Genomic DNA, 14,713 nt, shown 5'->3' on the forward strand with positions numbered 1-14,713 from the left:
GAAACGGGCATGGTCGCGGTTTTAATATTATTAGTTTTTTTTTGGGTTTACGGAAAAATAATAAAGTATATACGGTTTTTAGCATATAGTTCTATAAAGCTTAATTAAACATCGCTTAAGTTTGAAGCTTTTCCCTAGAATGTTTCACTTTGGCAAAAAATGGTCAAACATATATAGGTTGATCATATAATTAATATATATATATATATATATATATATATATATATATATATATATATATATATATATATATATATGTAGTCAAATACGTTTAAGTGCTATTTTTTTATATAAAAAAAAATAAAATTGATGATAATAAGACCAGGACACAAATTAACGATTTATTAGTTAGTCATGCTAGCAATTAATAATGATTAAGTGCGACTTTTTTAAAAAGCAAGATTGATGAGCAAGAAGAAGAGAAACGTGAATTATAAATTTTACTAACAATGTACACTATTTGATAGTTAAGTGTAGCGATAATGCATATGCGGTAGATATTATCACTCTATAATCTATCAGAGATATTAAGGCTAATGCTTTAATGTTGATATGAGAGATGAGTGATATAATAGAGTGAATGAGAATCTGACAAAATTTAATATGTTACATTTAAATTTATTATATTCATGCATTATTTATTCCAGTAATTTATTTAATATAATTTAAATCTAAAACATTATTTTTTATGCTTGAACTCGTATTAATCTTGATTGAACTTAAAAAGCTTGAAGTTTCATTCACAGGCTTTCACACACAACATTTTTCAGAACATTATTTTTTATTCATGAGAAGCTTTTTTTTAGTCATTCGTTCTAATATGCCCGGAAACCATAGCCCATAGGCAAACAATAATCAATATTTCACTAGGATTGGCCATAGCATTTATCTTATTTTATTTTAAAAAATGTAAATTATATATTTCGTAATGTAAAATTTACCTTTTTTTATCGATACCAAAATTCAGTGCAATCCCTTGATTTTTTTCATTAATATCAGTACTAATCATAATTCTCTAAGTTCATGCTTCGCCCAAAAAAAAAAAAAAAAATCTCAAGTTCGTGCATCCTCGATTAAGCTTATCTAAGAAACAAGTTTTGATAATTTTTATCCAATATGATATTAATTCGTTTACATTTTGATGGAGTCGCCACTAGCTAGGAAGTAGGATCACTTGGACATAAATTAATTTTTTTTTTAAAAAAATTAACCACTCCAACGATAATTAAAATCAATTTAATTTTACGGTTCTAATGATATATATATATATATATATATATATATATATATATATATATATATATATATATATATATATATATATATATATATATATATATATATATATGCAATCAGTTATCGGTGGTAAAGATTAGTAAATAAGAATAAATTCACAGCATAATTTTTTTTCTTTTGCCTCTAGATCATTGTCATATTAATTATTCAAATGCTTTTATAGATGGAAAGTAATAATGTAATAAAATAATATTGTCCATGGAAAGCAATAATTAGTCAAATACTTCTATTTTTCAATCAGTCAAATGGTTAATAAAATCATAACAATTTTTTTGGTTCATGCTTTTACTTTCGGATTGATGATGCAAAGTTTTTAATTTTTATATAAAAGTATTTCTATTTGAAATAGTTAATGCTTTTAGAAGGTATTTCGAATAGTGCAGGTCTATTATATTGTGCAACAGTGACATAAAAAGTAAAATTTTCACTCAAAACAACATATATTACATAAATGTTTTCATGATTTTTTGTGTTTCAAATAATATCTCGATAATTTGTGTGAATTCTAAAACTATTTAAATCATTAATGGAGCAAGAACTTGTAGAGATAAATTAAGACAGAATCATCTGATTTAAAAGATGAATTAATTTCATATAAAAAATTTAGTGTCTAATATTATTCCTATTTTTTGGTCTCATTCCCGATTTAGACCCTCCTTTTTCATTTGCCATAATAGTCACTCTACTTTAAACATTTAACCCATCTTCAAACATTATCGGAAATTAACCCATGCATGCATGAATTTGAAGCCCTACGTACGTTGACAATTGCTTTCACCCCAAATTTCACTTTTGTGCCAAGCGAAATTGAAGCCATTAATCTACCACGAAATCCGCTCCAAGAATCTTGGCTACCCAATATAATCGGTTTCTTCTCTGATTTCCTCTGTGTCGATGGTTGAAATTGTTTTGAATATCTTTGGTGCAAGCCTGCAATTTATTTTCCCGTAAGCATACGCTATTCCGACGGTAAAGTTTCAACTTATATAACTCCAAAGACTAAAATTGCTCACATATGCTGCAGAAAATTCAATGATCATTTCAATAATTTCAAGTCCCAGAATTTCATCTCGTTAAATTCTTTCTTAGCTTGTTGGTTTATAGGGCTTTTTTTTTTTTTTTTTTTGTGAAATGGATTTTGCTTTTAGTGCGTACAATATAACAGTTTTTTACCCCAATCATTTAGCAGGTTTTATACTGGCCAAATTATTTAGACAGCTTTAAAATCAAAGCGGTAGAGCTTTGAGGGCTTATGGCTAGACATAGCAATCATTCTTCGAACTTCATGAGCATCTATCATGGTAATGCTTAAATCCTAACGGAGAGTTTAGATTTCAGAAGAGGGGCCACAGAATATTAAGTTTTGTGTCACCTGTATGGCTGATTTTAGGGGGAAAGGCCACGGGACATGTACGTATCAGATTTCCGTTAAATCTAAACGTGCAGATAACGCCGAGGACGAAGATGGGCTAAACATCAACAAACGGAATACTTCATGCTTTGTTCCTTAATAAAACTGCTAAAAGTTAAAATATAACGAAAAAATCATCTTCTAACCGTGTAAAATGTTGTGCGCGGCGATCCTATTACATTTTGTTTTATATACATAGGACCGCATGCGTAAAGCAATGAAGAATCAAGAAACACAAAATATGAAGCAAGAGACCGTAGTATTGATCGTAGGCGCAGGTCCAGCAGGATTGGCAACCTCTGCATGCCTAAACCTCAAAAACATACCAAATATTGTCTTAGAAAAAGAAGACTGCTGCGCTTCTCTGTGGAAGAAAAGGTCTTACGACAGGCTGAAGCTTCACTTAGCCAAGGAGTTCTGTGAACTCCCAAACATGCCTTTTCCTCCAGGTGCACCCACATTCGTGACCAAGCAGGGTTTCATCCAGTACCTTGATGACTATATCGGTCATTACAATGTGGCTCCATTGTACCATCGTGAAGTGGAGTCTGCTTCTTTCGGCCGGAACTGGACCGTTGCTGCTAAAAACACGCTTTTGGACAGGACTGAGGAATATGTTGCGGCTTTTCTTGTTGTCGCCTCGGGTGAGAATGGTGAGGGTTTTGTGCCTCAGATTCCGGGTTTGGATTCGTTTTCTGGGGATGTGCTGCATTCTAGTGATTATAGAAACGGGAAGAAATATGAGAATAGAGATGTGTTGGTCGTGGGAAGTGGGAACTCTGGTATGGAAATCGCATTTGATTTATGGAATTGGGTGCTCACGCTTCTATTGTTGCTAGAAGTCCTGTAAGTGTTATTAACAAAGTATATATATTGCTCCAATATGCAAACATGATGATAAGAAAAACCTTATTAATCAACAATATTAATCTAAATTATAACATATAATATTAACATATATTAAAATCTACAATTTCTTCTTTATTTTTGTAACATGGATCTTAAGATGTTTGATTTATACTTTATAGGAGAGAACAACATTTTATTCTTGTAATTTGCATATTTTTTTATACTTTTGGTCGTATTATCGGCCAATTATTAATTTCAATCTTCTAACTTGCACTTTTTTTTCTCTTTTGGTCTTTTTTATTCGAAATACGCACTAGATATTGCTATTATGGCCGTTATGGCCTTGGGCACTGCTTTTATATACGATGTTACGTCATCATTCCAATGAAAAATCAGTAAAATTGAAAAAAAAAATTGGTCTAATAATGTGAATTGAACAATAGCATAACAAATATGAAAAATGTGTAAGTTAAAATGTTGTTTTCCCTTTTTCTAGTGCTAAAAACAATTTTTTTTTTCCGGCAAGTACACCTTAATTTGATTGCAATTCTTTCTTTAAAGCAAACTAAGAATAGTTTTTTACAATTTTTGTTTTCGCAGGTGCACATTCTTACAAAGAGGATGGTACAAGTCGGGATGGTTCTATTGAAGTACGTGCCTTTAAATATAGTGGACAGCATTGTTCTAATGTTAAGCAAATTGAAGTATGGCAGTCTTTCTGATTATGGGATTCAAAGGCCAGACAAGGGACCCTTTTATCTCAAAATGACAACGGGCAGATCTCCTGTAATTGACGTTGGGACTATCGACAAAATTCGAAGTCGAGAAATAAAGGTAAAAATGGCGCAAATATTTGCCACGACATGTATTTTGGAGAAAAATTTATCTTCTTTTAATATATTTCAACTGAAGGAACACATCATTCATTGGTAAGTTCCACGTGAAGTTTTCGTTTTACGTGACAACTTGGTAGGTATTCCCGTCCATAAAAAGCTTCGATGGAAATCATGTGGACTTCATAGATGGAAGTACTAAAACATTCGACTCCGTGGTTTTTGCCACCGGCTACAAGAGCACCGTCGCCAAATGGCTCAAGGTAGTTGACACTCGTCGTTCTAATTCAGTTAATCGTTATTATTTTCGGGGAATTGATGATGCATATATATATATATAAATATATATATATATATATATATATATATATATATATATATAGATTTCAAAATTTCTTAGATGAGAAAATGATGGTCGTTGTTGTTGTAGTGTAGAAGCTTTAACTTACGTAATGTATGTGCAGGATGAGGGGGCACTTTTCAGTGCAAATGGAATGCCCAAATTGCGAGCCCCGAATCATTGGAAAGGTAAAAACGGCCTTTACTGCGCTGGGTTTTCAAGCAGCGGTTTGTCCGGAATATCCAACGATGCCAAAGCAATATCGCATGATATAAACGGGCTTTTGGGCCATGAAAATTGACTGTCGTGCAAGTGGGGTATTCAGATCGGTATATAAAAATGGAAGTGACTTGAATAAAATAAAATTCTGTATATATATAAAAGGGTTGAATATGATTTACATCTAGGTCCACTTACGAAATTTGAGATAATAATATTAAAATAAAGAATAAATCGGACATTAAGATTTACGTGAAAAACTCCTAAAAGTCACTGGCAAGATGAAAAGAATTTCACTGTAATATTTTACGGTGTATAACCACTCACTTTTTTTCAAAGAGAACACATACTCTCTTAATAAAAGAGAACAAAACATCTTAAAAATATTATAGAACTAAACACTTAAATAATATAAGATGAGAGAAATATTAGAGAATGAGATAATCTCAACTGATGGATGAGAGCTATAGAGCTCTCCTACTTGTGAATGTGCGAAGTCAAACATCAATTGTATTTGTTTTCATCCAAATTTGACAACGCTTGAAAAATACGACTTTAATTTTTCAACAAATCTTGCACATTCAATGTTATCTGTCAATTTATCTCCGCATTTAATGTTATCTGCAATGTTGTCGACATACTCTAGAAATCAAGTGACTATCCAACATTATTTGTAAATGAATAATAAGATTTCTTTTGTTTCATGTTCTCAATATTAAAACTTTCTATTCACATGTAAGAATTATAAAAGCATATTTCTTTACAAAATCCAGGGCCTTTGCAAGAGTTTATAGTTGAAAGGTGGTCGTTTCAAATAAAAGTATTGTGTAATGGAGGGATTATGTGTTTCAAAAGTAAATGTTGTGTGTGGTGTAGTAACATCTAACACAACATACAACGGAATAATTCAAAACAAAAAATTAACATAAATAAATCAAGACATAAAGAATTATATACAAGGACAGTGACTCACGACAAAAAATTAACTATAAAATATTTTTAGTTTACTCAAAAACAATACTAGTGAATATACGAATTAAAAGCTAACTTTCTTATTACAACATGGGATCAAAGTGCATCCAAAATTCGATAATCAGAAATAATCAAATAACTATGGATACAAACTCTACGAAGCCGAAATCTTGTTCAACAAACCACTTTCACACAACACTTTGACTCGGTGTTATGCTTAAATTTCTTCAAACACTCCACGACAACAGAACAAAAACAGTGACGAGCAATACATGGATACATGGAATGTGTGCATTAGTATATTATTAATAGTTAGCATTAACATTTTCGTAAAGCTGACAAAATAGCGTTATCCGCACTTTTTGGTTTGTACGAAGATAGTAGTAATAAAAACAATCACTCGTTTGACTAAGTGATGCTGTATGTATTCCAATGAGACATGATACGTACGTGACTACCTAATCATCTGCAGTTAAAGTCTTTCTAAACTAATAATTTTAATTAGGCACCGACTAACTACTTAACCAATCTTGTTGGCTAAGCTATTTTATAATTTGACGGTCAGATTACTAGCATGCATGTAGTCGTAACTAATAATATTTAATGACCTAACCCCCATTAAAATTAACGCAGATGGTTGAAAATACATACATAATTAATCACATCGTCACGTTTTCTCCTTTTTTCTTAATTTTTGTTTATCCTCGAAACATATTCATTTGGGGAAAAGAACTAGGAAATGTGGTTCATATCATATGAAATATTCAAAGTTAATATTGAGACAATTCAATATTCCACTTTATCTATGCTAAAAATACACGCACTTGGCATGCAAGTAGACGATTTGAATCGGTTACCTTTTTAATAGCGTCTATGAGCATCTTTACCTGTTTTCTCAGCCACTTCCTCCACAATTTTCACCACTTTCTTTAGTTTTCCACGGTCCGCTTCATCGACAACCTTAGCCACCTTATCTATCTCAATCCAAGAAATTGTTTGAAAGAAAGAATATAAGGAATATATATTACTGATGATGTGGATGGTTCAATTGGCGCTATTCCAAGAATCAAACTCCGGCATGATCAAATTTCATTTTCAGAAATTGGTTTTTATTGTTTCTCAAGAAATTAAATGGGAGCGAGACTCATGTATGATATTCAGTATTTCAGTTCCCACATTTAGTTTTGTGGGTCTAGATCATAATAATAATTTTATATAAATATTTAAATTCGAACTTTATTGCGGATCTGGGGATCGTGAAAGGACCAAATACAATGAGGGTTTTTGAATAAACGTGCTGATGGCTTGTAGACGCGCATAATAATTTTGAACAAGGATGGAAGAAAAGCAAAGCAAGAACCCATTATTGAAATTTTATAGATTCCGTTTACTTTACGATCATTTTAAAATTTCAAATTGACTTTTTGTTTGGTATAATAGAAAAAAAGATACATATAATAAATATAATTTTATTTGAGTAGCATGCTATTTATATTCATCTCAATCTGCATCGAATTTATGGGTTAAGCTGGAAATATGATATTATCTGATTACTCGGAGAGAATTATATATTAATTTAATTATATGTTTAATGTTTAGTGCCTTGAATATAAGAACAGGGCAGGTGTATGCTAAATATATATCAGACGCACACATTCAAATATTATAGTGTCCTGTATTTCAAACTTGAATTTTATTACCACGATCAATTTTTTTAAAAGAATCCATAAAAAAAGTTCGGTTATTGATTTGAGGTAAAAAAGAATGTCATGAAATTATTAAATACGTGTGCCTTTTTCTAGGAAAATTAAATTTTTAGTCATATTTTTTCATTTTTTCTTGATGTGAGACAATTCAAAATCTTGGTTCATTAATTGGCATTTATTTCCAATGTTTCATCACAGTCATGATACGACACCGGAGATAGGGTGAGCAAATATCGGTCAAACCGAGAACGAAAAAATTAGATCGGTTCGGTTTAATATCGGTTTATAATTCGTTAATCGGTTTTTCGTTCGTTCGGTTTTTGGGAAAAAATCGTTAGCCGATAACGAACTAATATATATATATATATATAATATATATCATAAATATTATATATATATATATATATATTATATATTTGGCCTCAAATTTGGTAGATCATTTTATTCACTGGGCTTTTTACATGATGGAAGTTGGAACCAATCTATGAAAAACACAACTATTGGCTTCGTTTCTTAATGATCAAACTTAGGCTAGGTGAATGATTTCTTGTATATTGATCATTATAATTCAGTTGTAGTTGGATATGTTTAAAAAGTTTATTAATAAAAAATCGGTTATTTCGGTCGAAAACCGAAATAACCGAATTTTTATCGGTTCGGTTTCCTCGGTTTTCTTTTCAAAATTCGGTCGGTTCGATTTTCCCAAAAAAAATCGATCGGTTCGGTTTTCGAAAAGTTCGGTTCGATCGGTTCGGTTCTGACCGATTGCACACCCCTAACCGGAGATATCATCTGTGCAGCGCAGAATTGATAATAATAATAATTATTATTATTATTATTATTATATTATTATTATTATTATCATCATTAGGTAAAAACTTGTGTGAGATGTCTCACGGATCATATTTGTGAGACAGATCTATTATTTGGGACATCCATGAAAAAGTATTACTTTTTATGCTAAAAGTATTACTTTTTATTGTGAATATCGGTAGGGTTGATCCGTCTCACAGATTAAGATTCGTGAGACGGTCTCACATGAGACTCATTTTTATTATTATTATTATTATTATTATTATTATTATTATTATTATTATTATTATTATTATTATTATTATTATTATTATTATTATTATTATTATTATTATTTTGTTTTGTTTTGATTCCCTTGATTCCAAGTTGACTAACTCATCCAAATCTTGGCCGGAGAATATGCGAAATGCATGGTTCTTTAGTCGCCGCGGAAAATTCAACCCACCACCCATTAATATTAATTAATAATTAGAGCAAGCCTACATTTTAACTAACGTCTTCAACCCTTTTTTTTAACGTACAAGGATTAAGAAACATAAACAAATCGGACCCACTTTCTTAAATTTCAAAACTTTGGATTAATGGCGGCCTGCATGAACAATACGGCAACATATTTTTACTTTTTCTGAGACAAAACAATAGAGTAACATCTTAAAAACATGCCAAAATTTCCTTTCTGGGGACACATTACGTTCCTTGCGTTTATTTTCTTGATTAATTACATTTTTATATGATCAAATCGATCAAATTCAGATGGAATGAATTACATTAATTGCGAAATTTTATATCTACTTATATAGAAAATGAAAAGATAAATTATAAACAAATTATATAAATAAAAGAATTATCGTGTTTACAATATTTACTCGGTATAATTGTCATACCCAATCCAATTAATTAATAAACAATGAAATGTGTGCGTGTGCGTGTGTGTACTTTAAATTTTCTGCGACACATCCTCATTTGCTTGTTCATCATTCTCATGGGCTCTTTGCACTTGCTCTCGGGCTTCTTCAACCAAGGATTCAACACATTCCTCTACCTTTTCTTCCGCCTCATGTACCTACATCATGGTTATTTAATGCGTATAAAATCAGTAAAAATAATTTATTTTGAATTATGGAAATTTTACGGTGGAAATATTATTTGAACGGTATTTTTGTTTTATCATATTTCATTATTTGTCTTGTAATTTCCAAGTTTCAGCAATTTTAGTCATTTTTTTTTATCGAGAGTCGATATGACATTGTATATGTCAGAAAAAGAGTAAGATTGAATTTCAGGGTCATATTGTTATAGACTAAAATTTTCGAAGAAAGAAAATATGTAAAAGATATCGGTCCATGCATGTACCTTGTGAATTAAATCTTCGACCAAATGAGCGTCCTTACTAACTGTTTCAGCCACATTTTCAACAAAATCCACAGCTTTTCTGAGCGTCCCACCTTCGGGCAGATGATCGGCGATATCCTCCGCCACTTTCTCCACTCCGTCCGCCACCTTTTCAACCACCTCTGCTATTTCTTCTATCGTCTCCACCACCGTTTCAACTTCATCTGAACCCATCAAACAAGTCCATTGATTAAATATATATTGTTGTGAAAAAATAGAAAATTAACCATAAACTGATCATGAAAATGAAATCAGGGAATATATAAACGTACTTCTGATTTTGAGAAATGAGCCCCATCTGTGTGTGAAAAATGGTAGAACCAATGTTACGACTACTCCCACAACCCAGTTCCTGGATAAAGAAATATCGATATTCAGGATAAACTGAAAACGATAAACCCACGTTCGTGAAGAGAAATCAATGTAAATTTAGCTTACAGTAATTGGAACGGAGGCTCGGAAGGCGGCGGAACTCCTGGTTGAATAGCACATGATGATACCCTTGTAAGAGCCCGGGTCATGGATGACCCGGAATATCAAATGGATTCCCAAATTCGAGTGAGTCTGCAGATGAATTCTTCTGGAGCCGGGCAGGTGAAAGCCCATGCTCTACTCTCCGGGCAATCTTAGGCTCGGGCTCTTGTATAAATCTCCAGGGAGGCATTCTACCCGGCCACCTCGGTATGAGCACCGCACTCGAGTATACTAACAGAATAGGATGTGGGCGACTGTCCCATCTCTGACACCGTGCCGATGAGTTGACATGTCAGAATATAGGGTGTGCTCAGCCGTCCTACTATAATTAGTAGCTAGGTAGCACGGAGAACGAGGTCATCATTACTCCTCATATTATAAATACCAGGTTTTCTCTTTACATTTAGAGGGGATTCATTCATTCATTCACACCAATCACACAGCCATCACTTGGCTACATTGGTTTTATTGCTTGAGTACCCTGCTGACTTAAGCATCGGAGTGGTCACGCCGGACACCCCTCCGGCGCCCATTCACGAGTTCCTTTCATTGTGTGCAGGTTACAGCGGAAGCCATATTACGGAGATATATCTCATTGCTCTTATTCCCATCATTATATTGATAGCAGATCCGGTGGAGCTCCCGACCCGGCTCACCCATTTCACCAGGATCGCATCAGCACACAGTACAGAAAAATTTCTGAAAAAAGAATTAAGCAACGATCTTTAACATTAGCAAAGAATGATGGACAATGGAATTTATACATTCAAGACTGCTGATTACCTCTGAACCTTGTCATTCTTTCGAACTCGTCTGATACTCAAGGTCTTTTCACCCAGAAAAAGGGTTCCATCTCTCCGGATACAGAAACTAGAAGATGAATACGGCAATCCGTACTTGGGTTTGGACGAGGATTTGACAGGGATTACGAGACTCTGAGAAAGTAATGAACTTGTCGTCATCAGCATTATATATTCAAGAATGACGTTTCGATTATTATTATATCTCTGGAAAGGATAAGATGGTAATGAAATTATTTTATATATCCAAGTATGGAAATTGATTTCTTGAGTATTTATAAAGATTAGGTATAGAATTAATTCGATAGCCGACACGCTGAGTGTCGAACAAGATATATGTATATATTTATATTATCAATATCCTTATTTACCATTGACTTCAGTGGATATAATTAATCAACGTTTTTCAGTTTTCTAGAAACAAATATCGTTGTAGAATGATTTTGTTTACTTGAGTTATACACAAACGTGCTGAATTGAGATTTGAAATATCAACTTGTACGTTTTTTCCCCGAAAGTTTTCTACCTTAATTGCGTCCATTTTGGCGAATATGTCAATTGATTCGAGCTTTTGGGACAAATCGAGTGGGGCAAAAACTTGTGTGAGACGGTCTCACAGATCGTATTTTGTGAGACAAATTTTTTACTTAGGTCATCTATAAAAAATATTACTTTTATGCTAAGAGTATTATTTTTTATTGACAATATTGGTAGGGTTGACCCGTCTCACAGATAAAGATTCGTGAGACAGTCTCACAAGAGACCTAGTCATCGAGTGAGATGTGTTGAAAAATAAAACTATTGGTCGGTTCCAATAAAATTAATTTTGTTTATGGATATGATCATTTGAAAAATAGCTAGCTAGCTTTGGGTTTCATTCAATATGAATATTTGAATATATAAATCAGAGTACATAATAAATATTACACAATAAAGTTATATAAAAAGACAGAGAGAAGAAAGAAAACCGAAATATTATCACGACAAGTCTATTATTCAACATCATGTTACAATTTATTTCGGTATATGAATATATATCATCATAAAATTATATGCATCTTTGATACACAAATTCCTCTTGGGAACAATCAAGGAAACATCACAATTTACACGTGATAGTACTCCTCGAGTTGAACATCCTGAGCCTTTAGTGGCACATAATCTCCCAAATAAGCCTCCAAATGATCGGAAAGAGCCGACTCATCTATATTTTCATGGTGATACGATTTGCAGGCAAAATAAATTATGGTTTGCAAAACCAGACCAAACAAAATCAACTTATTCAACAGCAACAAACATAGAGCCCCATACCCAATAATCTGTATGGTCCCGGAAGCTCTCCCTCCATACACAACACAAACTCTGAAAACCCAGTATATTATTCCCAAAGACAGATTCAGGATGAAGAAAATAACGGTGGCCACAATCATCTTCCCTTTGATCAAATCTTTACTCTTGATCATGGCCTTAAAACCATACAAATCCTCCAACACCGAAACAACGCTCGCCAGCTGCCAAATTATACTCATGTAAACAAACCCTATTGGATAAATCATCAATATGAGCAATAAAATCGCCGGACCGAGTCCCTGTATATAAGCAAAGGTGACAGCCCATAGAAATATGGTCAGGGCAAAAAGCATGTTGTAACAGACGACTGCGAGAAAACTACAGAGAAAAGTGACCATTACTCTCTTCCAGACCTTTGGGACAACACTCATGACTCTCCTTAACGATATTTCGCGTGAAGTATACGCACAAGCGACGGTATATACTACGGCAGAAGTGGAAAGGAGGGAGAAAATAAGCAAAAAAGTGAAGTAAAGACCCTTCAAGAGGATATATGTAGCCCATTCGGATGATACTAGGTCGGAAATCCTGTCATACTTTGGCGTGCCGGCTACAGTATGATGTAGTCGGAATTCATTGAATCGGATCTTCCAATAGAGTGTAGCTGACACTTCTTCATGAGCTAAGAAGATGAAGGCAAGTGGGAGGATTAAAGTGAGAGTTATTTGGCTGAAAATTTTTCTGCAGCTAAAAATAAGTTTGTAGGCTTCAAAATATACTCCAAACAGTCCAAGAAATTGCATCTGTTCTTGTTCTAAATCCATTATATTTCACAGATTTGTATCTAATTATTCTGTAATTTTTTGGCCGAAACTTTGTGTGGCAGAGGCGATAGAATGGGGATAAACGAGAGGTGTTGGGCTTCAATTATCTTGAAAGACTTTTTCTTGATCATGTCATTTAAATTCGTTTGTATATTTGTTTTACGTAGAAAACAGTATCGAGATCCGAATAGACTCCGGCTTCAACGTAATTGGGTTCTAATTTAACAAGTGCGTAGTTTGTTTGTGGGCCGGCAAAATTATACTATGTAAGAATTAATTAATAATTTAATAATGTATATAACCTTCTCTTTCGATTTTTTAATAATTGATGATATTCTCTGTCTTCAACTAATGATGTGTTGCAATCAAGATAAATGTGAAAAATCAGATCTATTTTATATTTTTATTTTTATGTTACATTTACTGAAATATCTTACGTCTTAAAAATTTTATGCTGACATATTGAAATGGAGTATGATGTAATAAAGTAGATAGTTCGATAAAATTAAATGGAAATCGGTGGTTAGATGTTAATGACATGTCAATCTGTGTTACTCTCGATCGGTATGATTTTATACAAGAACATCGATATTTTTATTTAAATTCAGAATATCAATCGATACTTTTGTATAAAACAATTCAGGTAACATAGAGGAAACCCGACTGATGTTGTTTTGAGGATATATCCAAGCATCATTTGGTCGTCGATCGCTATGAGTTTTCTGCATTTAAATTTACCTCAGATAAAAAATAATAATTAAAAAAAAATCCATAGAAACTATATTTTTCGTGTCATTTCCTTGAAATTTCAGCCCTCATAATCCGACAAATAAAATATTACATTGTTAGCAGCGGAGGCAATATTTACATTAAAAAAAGGAGGGGCATATGAATAATGGAGTAGTTGATATGATATCACAAATTTATCATTTGTAAATATTTTTATTTATTCGAGCTAGCTTGTTTTTTCCTTAAAATTATTAGTTAAAAATTAGTCATTCTATTGGCCCAGATTGGACGGATTCTTTGATTTTCGATATTCTAGCGAAGTAGGTAGAACTACTAATATTCTACCTCCCGTGAGCTCGTTACGCTTAACACCCATTTACTTAAAAATTTGTTGGTTCACGAAAAAGCTCCAGCTCAAGCAGTTCAATCCAAAAAAGAGATGTCTGGCCTTCGTTCTCGCTCAAGCTAAATCTCAGTCTGCTAGCTTAACTCGCAAGTCAAGTAGTGGAAATCCAGTGAAAGACATAAAGGAGAGTTAGATTTGAATGTAAGAATGAATCTAAAAAAGGTATGCTCCCGCAGTCAGGATTGCTGCTTGTATATTTCCAATAAAAGGTGTACTTAAAAAATAAAGCAAGACAATACATTAAGATAGATCCAACTTTGATGAATAATATTTAGTAGACCGAATTCCAAAATAAGTCCACTTATCGGAATACTTTGCCTATTTTCCCAGCTAAATATTACCAAGGAATATTGCAACCT

At 32.8% G+C, this 14,713-nt stretch overlaps 4 protein-coding genes across 4 annotated transcripts in view; 2 read left to right on the forward strand and 2 right to left on the reverse strand.

Moving 5' to 3' along the window:
* LOC140816561 (2-oxoisovalerate dehydrogenase subunit alpha 1, mitochondrial-like) overlaps positions 1-8,974 on the forward strand; it is a 29,415-nt gene extending 20,441 nt beyond the window's left edge. Inside the window, exon 10 of the mRNA XM_073175909.1 lies at positions 8,964-8,974. The gene's annotated coding sequence lies outside the window, so the exon portion shown is untranslated. The remainder of the gene's footprint in view (positions 1-8,963) is intronic.
* Positions 2,913-5,030, forward strand: LOC140817258 (probable indole-3-pyruvate monooxygenase YUCCA11). Its single transcript, XM_073176897.1, is given in 5 exon segments — positions 2,913-3,519; positions 3,522-3,553; positions 4,157-4,390; positions 4,530-4,652; positions 4,854-5,030. Coding segments are annotated over 5 exon segments (1,173 nt in total).
* A 319-nt stretch (positions 8,975-9,293) lies between the features above and the next one.
* On the reverse strand, positions 9,294-11,333 carry LOC140817136 (uncharacterized). Its single transcript, XM_073176742.1, has 6 exons — positions 11,089-11,333; positions 10,983-11,004; positions 10,270-10,316; positions 10,104-10,183; positions 9,793-9,995; positions 9,294-9,502 (listed from the first exon to the last, which is right to left on the reverse strand). The coding sequence occupies exons 1-6, from the start codon at positions 11,271-11,273 to the stop codon at positions 9,377-9,379; spliced, it is 663 nt and encodes a 220-aa protein (XP_073032843.1). The 5' UTR covers positions 11,274-11,333; the 3' UTR covers positions 9,294-9,376.
* An 878-nt stretch (positions 11,334-12,211) lies between these two features.
* Positions 12,212-13,219, reverse strand: LOC140817259 (uncharacterized). Its single transcript, XM_073176898.1, has one exon. The coding sequence runs from the start codon at positions 13,217-13,219 to the stop codon at positions 12,212-12,214; it is 1,008 nt and encodes a 335-aa protein (XP_073032999.1).
* Between the last annotated feature and the right edge of the window lie 1,494 nt (positions 13,220-14,713).

This window comes from Primulina eburnea, chromosome 16 (assembly GCF_022965805.1).
Source record: "Primulina eburnea isolate SZY01 chromosome 16, ASM2296580v1, whole genome shotgun sequence".
NCBI classification, from domain to species: Eukaryota; Viridiplantae; Streptophyta; class Magnoliopsida; order Lamiales; family Gesneriaceae; genus Primulina; species Primulina eburnea.

Bases quoted from the DNA above. Each gene is read 5' to 3' on its own strand.
- LOC140817136 (XM_073176742.1), bottom strand. From the start codon at position 11,273: ATGCTGATGACGACAAGTTCATTACTTTCTCAGAGTCTCGTAATCCCT. The intron at 10,317-10,982 runs GATGCGATCCTG...TCATCATGTGCT, and splicing joins ATTTTTCTGTACTGTGTGCT to ATTCAACCAGGAGTTCCGCC. The intron at 9,503-9,792 runs GTACATGCATGG...ACCATGATGTAG, and splicing joins TCGAAGATTTAATTCACAAG to GTACATGAGGCGGAAGAAAA.
- LOC140817259 (XM_073176898.1), bottom strand. From the start codon at position 13,219: ATGGATTTAGAACAAGAACAGATGCAATTTCTTGGACTGTTTGGAGTA.